Source organism: Phlebotomus argentipes, unplaced genomic scaffold, assembly GCF_947086385.1.
Source record: "Phlebotomus argentipes unplaced genomic scaffold, Phlebotomus argentipes genome assembly scaffold_18, whole genome shotgun sequence".
Classification (NCBI taxonomy): Eukaryota; Metazoa; Arthropoda; class Insecta; order Diptera; family Psychodidae; genus Phlebotomus; species Phlebotomus argentipes.
The window spans coordinates 184,092-196,650 of record NW_026776177.1 but is presented as its reverse complement, the minus strand read 5'-3'; the positions used below and the strand labels follow the sequence as shown (position 1 = coordinate 196,650).

Below are 12,559 nucleotides of genomic sequence, written 5' to 3'. Positions count from 1 at the left end.
TCTCAATTTCTCTCCACCCCTGAAGAAGCCGATCGCAGGCGCGGAAAGTGATATGCATAAATAAGGCAGTTAATAAACAGTAAATCGTTTAATGTCCGGCGCAAATATGAAAGCGCCAAAATAGACGATATGGAATATAGTTGCAGGTTCACGTTCCGTGTGCTTCTCCTTTTGGCGAACACATGTTTGCAGAGTGGAGAAACAGGTAGAAAAGAGAGACATATAATTTATTTGCATCACAGAAGAACTACTAAATCATGGCACGATGACGAAAAAAACCCACTAAAAATGATTAATTATCTTATTGAAATTGTTGCATTATGCGCGATCTCGTTAAATTTATTTATCGCACACGGAAGTGATGTTTGTTCACCCAACGGCAGAGGGTTTTGCCTGGTGAAGACAATTTGAGGATTTATATCGTCTCCCATTGAACGGCATGTGCAGCACAGAGACCACAATAGATCGTCGCCTCTTGATCGCCATCGCTGAAAAACGTGCATTACACTAAATTCAATGATTATTATTTTGTAATAAAGCTAATCGGATTATGAAAATGGCCAATTATTGACGCTCAACGTGTGAACTGCACACTTCGCACAGCCATTTCTACTATTTAACAAGAGACTTATGATATTTACTCATGCCACTCTCTTGGCTCACCACCAGATTTATCATTGATTCCCGCCAATATGTCGGCGCGGAGGGAATTGTGCATTTATTGAGAATGGCATTCATTGAATTCCCCCTCCCTTCGCACTTCATTTTTCAGGGAAAATTGTGATCCGAAGCGGTCAAGCAGACAGAGTTTCTTCGTCTTATTTCACGTCAATTTGGCGGCATTTCCCAAAATGAAGGTGTTTTACTGGTAATTTGGGATTAATCCAATACTTGACCAAGTCCGCAAATATATGTTCAATTATTTTGAAATTATTCCTTCATTTAAATTTCACATGGTAATTATACCTTTCCCTTTCGTGCACGTCTTGCAATCAAACCCTTATTCACCTGTTTCCAATGCGAAGGTTTCTTTTCTTCTTCACCAGTAAACTTCCCTAAGCAAGTTTCCCAAGGGGACAATCACTCACGGTTTGAGACCATTAACTTTGTGATTATTCAATCTTTTTTCGATTATTTGTGATTATTACTCAAATTTTGATTTTTTCGTTCAAAATTCTCATTATTTTTTGATTATTTTCTGAATATTTGATTAAAATTTTTTATTTCATTCAAATTCTGATTATTTTTTGATTATTTTCTGAATATTTGACTAAAAATTATTTCAAGCAAATTCTGGTTTTTTTTTCATTATAATTGAAAAATAATTAAAATACGAATAAAAATCATAAATAATTATTTTCGGTATGTATTCAAATTTTGATTATTTCGTACAAAATTCGGATTATTTTTTGATTTTTTTTCTAAATATTTGATTAAAAACTTTTTTGTTGTACAAATTCTGATTATTTTCTGAATATTTTATTAAAAATTATATCAAAACAATTCTGATTTTTTTTTATTATATTCAAATAATAATCAAAATTTGAATATGAATCCGAAAAAAAAAAATTTAAATTATTTTTCAAATTTTGATTATTTCATACAAAATTCGGATTATTTTTTTGATTATTTCCTGAATATTTAATCAAATTTTGAATATAATTGAATAATTGTAAATATTCGGAAAGAATAATTTTTTTTTCAAATATTTTTGAATTTTATCTGAGAAATTATTCATTTCTTGACTATTTTATTCAGAATTTGGTTACTTTGTTTTTTTTGTGATATTATCCGGAAAATAATCTTTTTTTGATTATTTATTCAAAATTAGATTTTTTTTTCATGTTTTACTAAGTAAAATAATCATTTTTTAAATTATTTTATTCAAAATTTGATTGTTTTTCAATTTTACTTGGGGAAATAATCATTTTTTGATTATTTTTCTCAAATAATTGATTATTCGATTAGAGAACATTAAGTTTCCTCAAAAGTCGCCTTGTGATTTGCCCCTTGAAGTTTCCTCAGTCAATTCGCCTGGGAACTCAGCCACGACTCTCATCTCTCCCCCATTTAATCGGTGAATTTCCTCTGCCATCTGGTCACAATTAGAGCCCAACTCAGCCGCACACATTGTTGATCTTCACTTCTTCCGAGTGGCATCGATAGAATGGAAGTCTCATGAGAGGAGGAAATGTGGCACAAAAGGACTTCTGCCATCGTGTGAATTGCAACAAAACCATATATCGAGATGGTTCAACCCCAAAAATTAGTCGCGCAGCACACAAAGTTTTCCCAACAATGGTGAGTTAAAATTATTGCAATCAATTGTGTCCCCTTTGGATGGAAAAGTACCACAAACACGCAGTCTGGGTCGAGGATTGAGTGGAGAAAAGAGGCGAAAGAGTGCGCTATAATTGATGAGTGCGCGCTTGGGTGGAAAAATAAAAAACGCTGAAAACATTGCAATGTTATTAACAGCGTTTTATTTGTACAATTATCGCCCAATGCCAATGACGGAAATCAATTATACGCTCGATGGCTCACCAGTTGTCCGGAGAGAGAGAAATGCGCAGACGAGAATTTAAGGCGACATCGGGCGAGAGAATTCACCAAAAATTGCTGAATAAATAATGCACATTAATAATTTAGCAATTCACTTTTAATTAATTGCCACTAAGATTGACATGTGAAATTTGCAATTTGAGCCAGAAAAATTACAGAAATTCCTCCTCAACGAAAGTTGGTGTTTTGCGTCTGCAATTAATTAAATAAATTGGGTCATATTCTTCAAAAAAGGCCTCACAGAGGCCCCGATGACGCTGCCAAGACGTTCTGAGGCGAAGAAGTGAGCCTTGAATCTTCAAGATTAGCCGCTTATAAAAACCTCTGGCACATTTTTTCACCATCCTGTAATTTTCTGGTCCTTCGACCCGGATGTGGCAATTATTTCACTTAATTTTAGCAATCTGCGCAAACAGTGTGTCGTTGATGTTTGTTTACTTCAGAGTCAGATTTCAGACCATTTACTTTCTGATTATTCAATCTTTTCGATTATGTCAAAGAATATTTAAATAATTACTTATTTTCTCAACATATTGGCCACCAGAAGACAGCAATTAAAATTTTAATGGTATTTTGGAGTTCTGATTGTATTTTAATGTAATTTTGTGACTCTTTTTGCTATTTACTTTTTAAATTTGTGTTTAACTATTTTAAATCTGCAATTCTGTATTTTAAATCTGAATCTGTAATTTTAACACGACTTTCAGAGGTTAATTTAGTCAATGTGAAAATCTGTAAATATCAAATGAGTGACAGACTGTAATCTGCAAATATCTTGCTAAAATGAATAAATCTGCCATTGTGGCTCTAATTTTCAAGCATGAACATGAATTATGTTTACAGTAAATTCTTTTTATCATGGATTTGCTAGTTCTGAGCTTGAATAATTGTAATTTTTACTAATTTCACCATTTTCCCTATCTTACAATGTAAAAATACTGTTTCAGCGCGAAAACCAGAGACTTTTTCTCTTTATTCGTTTTGAATGTTAAACTTTAACACATGTTTGAGGTTTAACATATTTGTGTGTGACTCAGAATTGGTCCAAGAATTAAATTTATTTTGATATTTTGTCAAAAATACTCAATTTTTTATAATGGTAAAGTAAAAATCAATATTTAAATATTGGATTGAGACCACTGAGATTCCTCTTAAATCGACTACTGCCTTTTCCCTTCTTTAGAACTGTTTATTTGTGTTATTTTAAAATCCCAATCAGCGATTACGGCGGAACAGAAGTGGATGAATTAAAGGAGAAAACAAATATTCACCAGAAATTGTGCTCTCATAATCCCAGATTTGTATTTCTAGGCACGATCTTCGGCTCTCTGGACAGCAAGCAAATTAGGGAGAGAGAGTGGAGACACAGAGAAAGTGGTCTTCTAGTGAATTCTACACATCACCTTCCGCAGGGCGACACATTGAGGAGTGAGATAATTCTGCTGGTATATATGGGATGCATGATGCACGGCCATTTCGTACGGCGGGACATTAATTTTAATTGAATGGTGGGTAATTTGAAAAGGTTAATTAACAGAAAAGTGCATGTCATCGGCAGCGGATTTCTGGATTCATTTGTCAGTCACCCGGACAGTCGAATAAAAGTGAAAACACTCAATTCTGCAGCATCTGCGCACCTCCCATTCGTGCATGTGATATTTCGCTTGCGCGTTCGCGCCTCGGCGAGGTGCAGAAAGGCCATAAACATCTAATCGTTTATAGATTCAGCTTTGGTGTAATCACAGCAGCGGCGGTGTCGGTAGTATATCATTATTGTCATAAATGGCAAATGTAATTTGCATTGAACGTGAGTGGTCAGAGTTCGAACTGATTATGTGCATTCACTCATGGCGTCACATATCTTTTTTCATGTGGAAATATCACACTGTCGAGTGTGGTCGGCTGCCAGACAATGCGCAATGTAAAGTATCCGACTGACTTAATTGACCATATTACATGCATGCATGGCAGAGGGAATGAAATTGGGGAAAATTTTGAATGGTAAATAGTTGTCTGGGTATAAATCGACATTTCCGGCAAAGAATTAATCTTCCATACGCTTCCACACCGGGAATATATACAGAATTTCTGTTATTTATTGAATGTCATTTAAGGGCTTGGCGTATATATTTTTTCCGTGGGTTCTCTCGACATTTCACAAAAGAGAGGAATAAATAATAAAATAAAAGCTGAAAAAATACCGCCGAACGTGCATTGAAAATTACTTCAAGCGACATTAAAAACGCTAATGGACAATGAAATATAGAAGCATAATCCAATTAAGCACTGTAATTTGATTCCTTTCTATAAATTTTCAGGTATCACTGACGCTACAAACAGTAAATACTTTTATTTTGATAGCTAAAGTGGAATTATACATTGAATTGTAATCTGAATGTTCTGCAAAAAAGCCTCTCTTATTTTGACTTTGAGTTTCTTAATTGCATTCACCGAAGTTTTAGCATTATGTAAAGCAACAATTGTCTTGAATTTTAGCATGATAATTCTGTATTTTCAATTGTGTATTTTAGCTTTTGATTTCCTCAAAATGCCTTTCCTGCACGATGATCAGAGTCAACATCAAAGCATTGTTGTTAAACCTCAACCGACTGTTGTCAAAAATACCAAGATTCTTCTTGATGATTACGGAAATGATGAGCCAGATTATTCAATTAGCGATTCTTCATAAGAATTGCTGTATTTACTTCTTTGATTAATAAATCAATCAAATTTCTCCAGTTTTATTGCAAACTCTATCGTAATCATATTTCACAGAGCATAAAATGAATTAATTCGATTGAGAAAAGCCACTAAATTGCATTGCAGAGTTTCAGTGTAAGTTTTGAGTTTCAGAACGCCACAATAATTCAGTAATTGACAATATTTTGAGTCTGAAAAGAATGTTTCAGAGTATAAAAACAATTCACTTCGTTGTGTTATTAAGTTTCTTCGCGCAATTCTTACTTTTCACCTATGCAGAATATTCTTATTGGGATCCTAGACGATATTTATCCACTTCATTCCTTGATTCAGTAAATTCGGCTCACAAGAATGGTATGAATTAATCTAATTGTGGAAATGTGTGCCTAATTAAGAGGAAATCTACTTTAAGATTCCGATGCAGAACCACAATCAACTCAAGAGGAGTCAAGACATCAAAAGTCGTCTCAAAACCAGAAGCAGTTGCAATCACAAAGCATTGAGCTTCAACTTGGACCTTCAGTGATAAAGAATACAACAATTGAAATAACATAAGTGGTGAATTGTAGAAAATACGATAGACTTTTTCGGTGTTTTACTTCTAAGACCTTTCTTTCAAACCTTTCGCTTATTTTGAAAAAATACAAAACTTTTGCGGTGAAACACTTCTTTTTCACCGCGGAAAAAAAGCGCATAAATAAATAAAGAAATGTGTGCAAAGAGAGTTCGCACTTGAATGAAAAGATCACACTTGGCAACTTGTCAATGAGAAAGCCACCATGATGATCAAAAGATCCGCGAATATCCATCGCGAAGCGCATCCACTTGATCTTAAGGTGAACGAGATGTTGAGTACAGCGTCAATTTCGGACAATGAAAATTACACTGGCCAAAGAGTGTTTTTTTTTTCTTTCACCTCTTGTGTGTGTGTACATTGATTAAAAACTTTTCACTGTGCGCATGATGACCATGTTTTCCTTTTCTGACGCGTCTTTTTGCCCGCTGAAATCGCCGCTTGACCTGAACTTCTCTACATCGTGTCGAAGAAATTTTTGCATGATGTCTGTCTTGATAAAAGTATACACATGTTGGGAAAGGAGTTGAGGCGTGCTGTTGACAGGAAAAATCACAATCAAATTGCTAAATTGTTGTGTTGTTGGTTTTTTTCACCTCCACTTGAGATTTTAATCAAGAGAGCGCGATCTCACACAAGATTGATTATATTTGCGAATGCTCGAGCGGGGAGGGACCATTTCTTTCTCAGGTCCATTTATGCCTCTTCCCTCTCTCTCTCTCTCTCTGGCGATAAAATAATTGCCAAGAGTACATGTTGTATGACATTTTGGACAGCATGAAGTGTTGCGTAACATTTGCTGTGTAACTATTAAACACTATACGTGATCGAATTGAAAAGGAAAATCAGCGAAAATACACACGATCGCTGGTCGATAGTGCACTCCGCCAGTGAGGATCACTAACGATCACCCAGCCAACATGTAATATCCAATGATTTTCTCTCTCTCTGCTGATTTCCAGAGAGCCAATTATGGATATAGAGACCAACATTGACAATGAATTCTTGCAAGTGCGACGAGAGCGGAGAGATATCAGCTTTATGCGATGATCAGTGTTGTTAAAATACATTACACACTGTTGACACACACGCCAATGTGTTTAGATCTTATAAAGAGAGAAGATTCTAGAAACTTTTCTTTTCGTTACTGATTGAGATTACTGCATAAGAAGCTCAAAGTGATTAAAATCAGACTTTATGTTGGGAAAAATTGAGAAAAACCCAAATCTTCATAAACTTTATGAAGTCACGTAATGTAATTAAATAAATATGACGAACAAGAATTGAAATCAAGGGGTAAACATGTACCATTCTGAGTGAAATCGGGTTGCGAAGATTGCGGATTACGCTCAAAAATTGCGCCCAGAGATTGCGCCTAAAGATTGAAGATTGCGCTCAAAGATTAGATTTTTTTTATTGATAAATGTCTGTGTTCTTAGATTGCGTCAAAATATTTCGTATTGCGCCCAAAGAATGCAATTTGCGCCCAAAGAATACAAATTGCGCCCAAAGAATTTAAATTGCGTCCAAAAATCACATTTTGCGCGCAAAAGATTGACGATTGTGCCCAAAGATCCCAGATTGTGCCCAAAAAACGCAGATTGCGCCCAATAATCACATTTTGCGCCCAAAGAATACTAATTGCGACCAAAAATCACCTTTTGCGCCCATAGATTCCAGATTGCGCCCAAAAAACGCAGATTGCGCCCAATAATCACATTTTGCGCCCAAAGAATACAAATTGCGTCCAAAAATCACATTTTGCGCCCAAAAGATTGACGATTCAGCCCAAAAGGTTTAGAATTGCGCCCAAAAAACGCAGATTGCGCTCAAAAATTACATTTTTCACTCAAAAAAGACAAAATTTTGTTCAAAAATTACATTCAGCGCCCAAAAATTACAGTTTGCACCCAAAAGATTTCAGATTGCGCCCAAAAGATAGTGTTTTTACTCCAGGGATTATGGTTATCGCTTGCGACTGCGAAGATTGCGATCTCAGTGAACTGTAATTGCGCCACATATTTAACCCCTTGATTTGTGTATACAGAAAGAAATGCAGGTAATTTAACAAGACTGTGGGAACGTGCGCTGTTGTCGGGGTTGATTTGCTGAGGCTGAAATTCCACCAATCGAGGAAATGGTAATTTAATAATAATAATAATTGAATATATATATGACTTCACAAGAATCATACAGAGCAATTAATTGTAATTTATCTATCTAAGTAAATGATAGCTGCTGGGCGAACGTCTGAACTGTCTGAGACTCGAAAAACTGGCACAATATTAGACTCCTTCACTCGTCAGCTTTCATGTAATTGCGAACTTTCGGAAAATTTTCCTCCAGTATTGACGGACAATGTACGCAAATGTGACTCCATTGACGGGATTTCATGCGTTTTGCATGGCAAGAGTTGTGGGCTGTCGAAGCGTCCCAGGCGTCATCATATGATAATTATGGTGAGGGCAAAAATGAGCACTTTTCCCATTCGCTAAATTCAACTGTAATTATTAAAGTTTATAATTAAAATACCACTTCATGTACTGGCGTTACGCTGACCGTGGTGTAGATGTGTTTTGCGTATAAATTATGTTGCCCGGCGATGCTTTTTTCTCCTGCATATAAATAATACTGGATGGAATTATTCGTTTAATTAACCATTTATTACCGGCGCAAAGGCTGAAATCTCCTCATCGCCAGTGAAATGGGGTTTAGATATCTACACACACACACACTTTCCTGTGAAAATGATGGATGTTGGCGAGGGGGATGGACAATGTAAGATGTTTTTCATCTCTCAACTTCCTATCCAGTGGCATTTGATGTGGAAATAAATCACTTGAGAAGTGCTTCGCCGAGCCATGCTCAATATCTGCATCATCAAATATCTATCATAATATCCTTTCACTCACTTTTTTCACCAACCTTTTCGCACACAATCTTTCACGTGCTGAGCATGGAGTTGATCTTTTGTGGGACAATTTGTGCTAAAAGGATGTCATCACGGATTGTGCATTTCGACATGACAAACGCAGTCTTGTATTTGCAACATTTTAATTGGAAAGTAAATTCCCAAAGTGAACAAATAAGGCCTGGAATGAATTATTGATATTTTTCATTCAAGATCAAGCGGTAACATTCCCAGATAAGCGCAACGCAGAAATGCGAATGGCAGATTTTCCATCAAATATTGATTATTTTAGTGTCAAACGGAAGTGAAAGTGGCCTTTTTTCTGCTCTGCTCCCACAGCAAATAAGCGCAATTGCATAATAAAAGTGTATTGAAAAAGAAGAAAAAAAATTACAGATACGTCTGGTGAGATAGAAGAGTTCAATTGCCTGAACTTTACGTGATATTGACATTGCAAACTGCCGAGGTAGACGCGGTAATTGGAGAATCGCGAAGGAACTGCGCTCTGTCTCGAGACGTCCGCGCAGAGTCGGGGAATTGAGCGTGGCGGAAAGTGAAGGTGTTCATTTGTGTGTGGGGAGAGAGAAAAATTAATGAAATCACTTGAGAGTGTTGATAATGATAGTTTAATTTGGCATCAATTTGCTCCACAGTGTGTGATTCTACGATGTTGTGATCTTAGGCCATGAAAGGGAAGGAGATCGAGCGCGATCTTCTCTCTCTTCATGTCAATAAATTCAACTGATCATTGCCGACTAATCGCCATTCGATCGATTTGCCTTCGCCGATAGTGGGTATAATTTAATGGGTCGAATGAAAAGACAATAATCATCCACGGAGAGCCTTTTTGCCCCGCGCGCGCGCAAGTCTTGATCAAGTGATCAAGTGGAAGAGTTCGAATCAACAATATCGCAAATGCACCTAATCATTTAAATATTTACGACTTGATTGTTTAGCGATGCTCGCGGCACCATTGTCTGACACGATTCCATTCTATGGCCTGTGCAATATAAATGCGCACACAAATTAATTTTCACAGTTCATTCCACCCCAATTGAGTGTGATTGAGGAAGTTGTCGATGGGCTTTTCATCTTCTTATTTCCTCATATCTGCCCTCTCTCTCTCTCTCTCTCTCTCTCTCTGTGGTGTGCTAAAATTGGGCTCACAAGGAGTACGCGGATATTTTATTGCCTCTCGGGTGAGAATTTATCTCTAATGTGAAAATTGCCCACTGACTCTCTTCCGGATAAATTATTAATTTTCATACTGCAAGTGCATTCCGCGGGTCAGTCGCTTTAGCTACAATGTAGTAATGGAGAAACAATGGGTCACAGATGACAAGGTTCCACTTCTACACCTTTTGTCGTTCGCCTAGGAGATCTTGTAACTTACACCCAGACAAAAATTATCCTCTTCATTTCGTGAAATAATTCGTAATTGTTCGAAACTGTATAGTAAAAGCGCATAGAAAACGCTAAAATTTTCATAGACTTTGAATAAGAACAATATTTGACAAATCTTTTAAATATTTATTTAAAAACTTTGAAAAAAATTACATGTAAAGTATGAAGAATTAATCATTTTAGAATTTTTTTTGTATAAATGATTGACTTTGGGAAATAATATTTTCACTTTCGTTTTAATTTTTCCATATTTTAATCAAGAATTTCAAGAAATACCAATAAAATCATCTCGAACATTCAAAATATAATTATTACACAGCAATTTTAGCACACTAATTAACGATTTGAATGTGTTTTGAGGTAAATTTGGCAAAATTCGCATCGACATTAATGCAAAGATTTTCAATAAACTCTTTTAAAAAATTGCAATTCAAATGGTTAAGCTTACGCACAAAGAATATCTATTGATTTGGATTGTGTGCAGAAGGAAATTGGAATCCTGGTTCTTCGAGCCGGATGCTCCTTAACCTAAATTTCCCATGCAAACTATAGAATGAATAAACATTTCAGGCACATCCTAAATGAAATTATAATGCTCATTTTCACTGGCATTAAGAAATTGAGCTATTATCAGCGATTTATCAATTTTCCATCTTACTCGGTTAACGGCTGGCCATAACACATTTTGATTTAAGTGTGGCTCATGACTCTGGGGGAGATTTCTCTGGGTGTACGCCGTGTTGGTAAAAGTTTATCTCAATCTGACTGGATGGTAGCTATTTTGTGTGAAAATCCACCATATAGAAAAGCCAAACGACACTCAATATCATGGAATTTGAGACTTTTTCTCCACAGACGCGCACACAAGAGGCAATTTTGTGATGATTCGATGAAATTTCCTACCAAGTCACTCTCTATGTATTCTGCCAATGCTATATATGCTTTACAAGTGGCTTACATAGTGAAAGTTATAATGAGGCGGTTTGGTCATTTTTTTTTCACCACATGTGTGATACATTGTAAATAAAATCTTGGTCCGAAAAACCATTGAAAACACCATGTTGCCCCTTATCGATTTATCAATGATCAGAGAGAAATACAATTTATAGTTATGTTACTCTGTAATGTACAAGACAATTTTCCCCGCATATCCGTACCCATTTTATTACTTAATTGGAATCCCATTAGCCACTCTCCACTTGGATATATTTCCGAACTTTTATAATTAAATCATTGTCGGGAGGTTCTGTCTTTTTTTTTCTTCTTCTTGCCGAGAGAAGAAAGGGCAGAAGATATGATCTCGCGTGGCGATGTTTTGGGACTCTCATCGTGTGCGTGCAATTTCACAGCGATGGCTCAGCATCGATCACTGGGTTGGATGACACTGGAGACATGGTGAAGCATGTTTGGTGACATAGTAATCTACTTAAGAGACATTTAAGAGATGTGTATGAAAATTAATACAAGTCTGTATGAGCAGTGATCGTGGTTTGAAGATTATACATATAATTCGTGTCGCGCTGAATGTCTCTATTCTGCACTGATCACCGTTTTAACTGGCGGCAATTTCCTTTAAAGACTTCACACTGTGCGATCGCGATCAGTTAATAGTGTAAATTCATATACACAACATTGAATATTAAAGTGAAATTGCTTCACGCTGTTTTGGCATCCATGAATCAAATCATCATCGTCTCTTTACTTTATTATGACCATTAATCGCCACTGCTGCGATGATCGATTTAGTCATTCATAATAGCAAGGCAAACAAGAGCTTGAAGATCGCGCGGACATTTTTGCGAGCAGGTGCTTCGGCGCGAGATGGGAAAAAAGACAACCCAGCACGAGAAGACAAGGTTGTGAACATGGAAATGACCAGTTGCAGGCTATTTTGACATGTCTATTTTGCACACATAAACACAGATATGTCGTCTGGAACACCTCAGATGACAACCCAAGCATCTGCCAACTGATCATTTTCTCACCGGAACTTGCCCATTTGGCACGTTTTCATCTCAGTAGGTGATCGCGTGTGTGATTTTTAATGTCAAACAACGTAAATCCAAATTAGCGCAACGGATTTGATTGATTGCAGAAAAATGTGAATACTTTGCGTATACATGAGAAATTTCATTTTTCACCTACACATTTCTCTTTCCATGCCCATCTTAAGCCATTGTGGCGGGAGTTTTTGCTCCGCATTATCGCTGTGCCGATTTGCTGCACATTGTTGTAGTTTTTTTTTTCTTTTCAAGTGCCATTTGTCGGAACAAATCTTTGAGTCTTTGAAATTAACAATTGTAATTCTTGAGAGTGTCTTTTTTTCTAATGTACAGTTTGTTTTATTGAGATGTTTACTGAAGAGTGAAGATGTGACATTTTTCCCAAGGGAGAGATATTGTTATTAA

At 36.2% G+C, this 12,559-nt stretch overlaps 1 protein-coding gene across 1 annotated transcript in view; it reads right to left on the bottom strand.

Annotated features, from left to right (window-relative positions):
- Positions 1 to 8,226: 8,226 nt before the first annotated feature.
- The window catches only part of LOC132260659 (uncharacterized), a 92,548-nt gene continuing 88,215 nt past the window's right edge, over positions 8,227 to 12,559 (bottom strand). The window contains exon 5 of the mRNA XM_059758933.1: positions 8,227 to 8,337. Within this exon, the coding sequence (XP_059614916.1) occupies positions 8,227 to 8,337 (111 nt within the window). The remainder of the gene's footprint in view (positions 8,338 to 12,559) is intronic.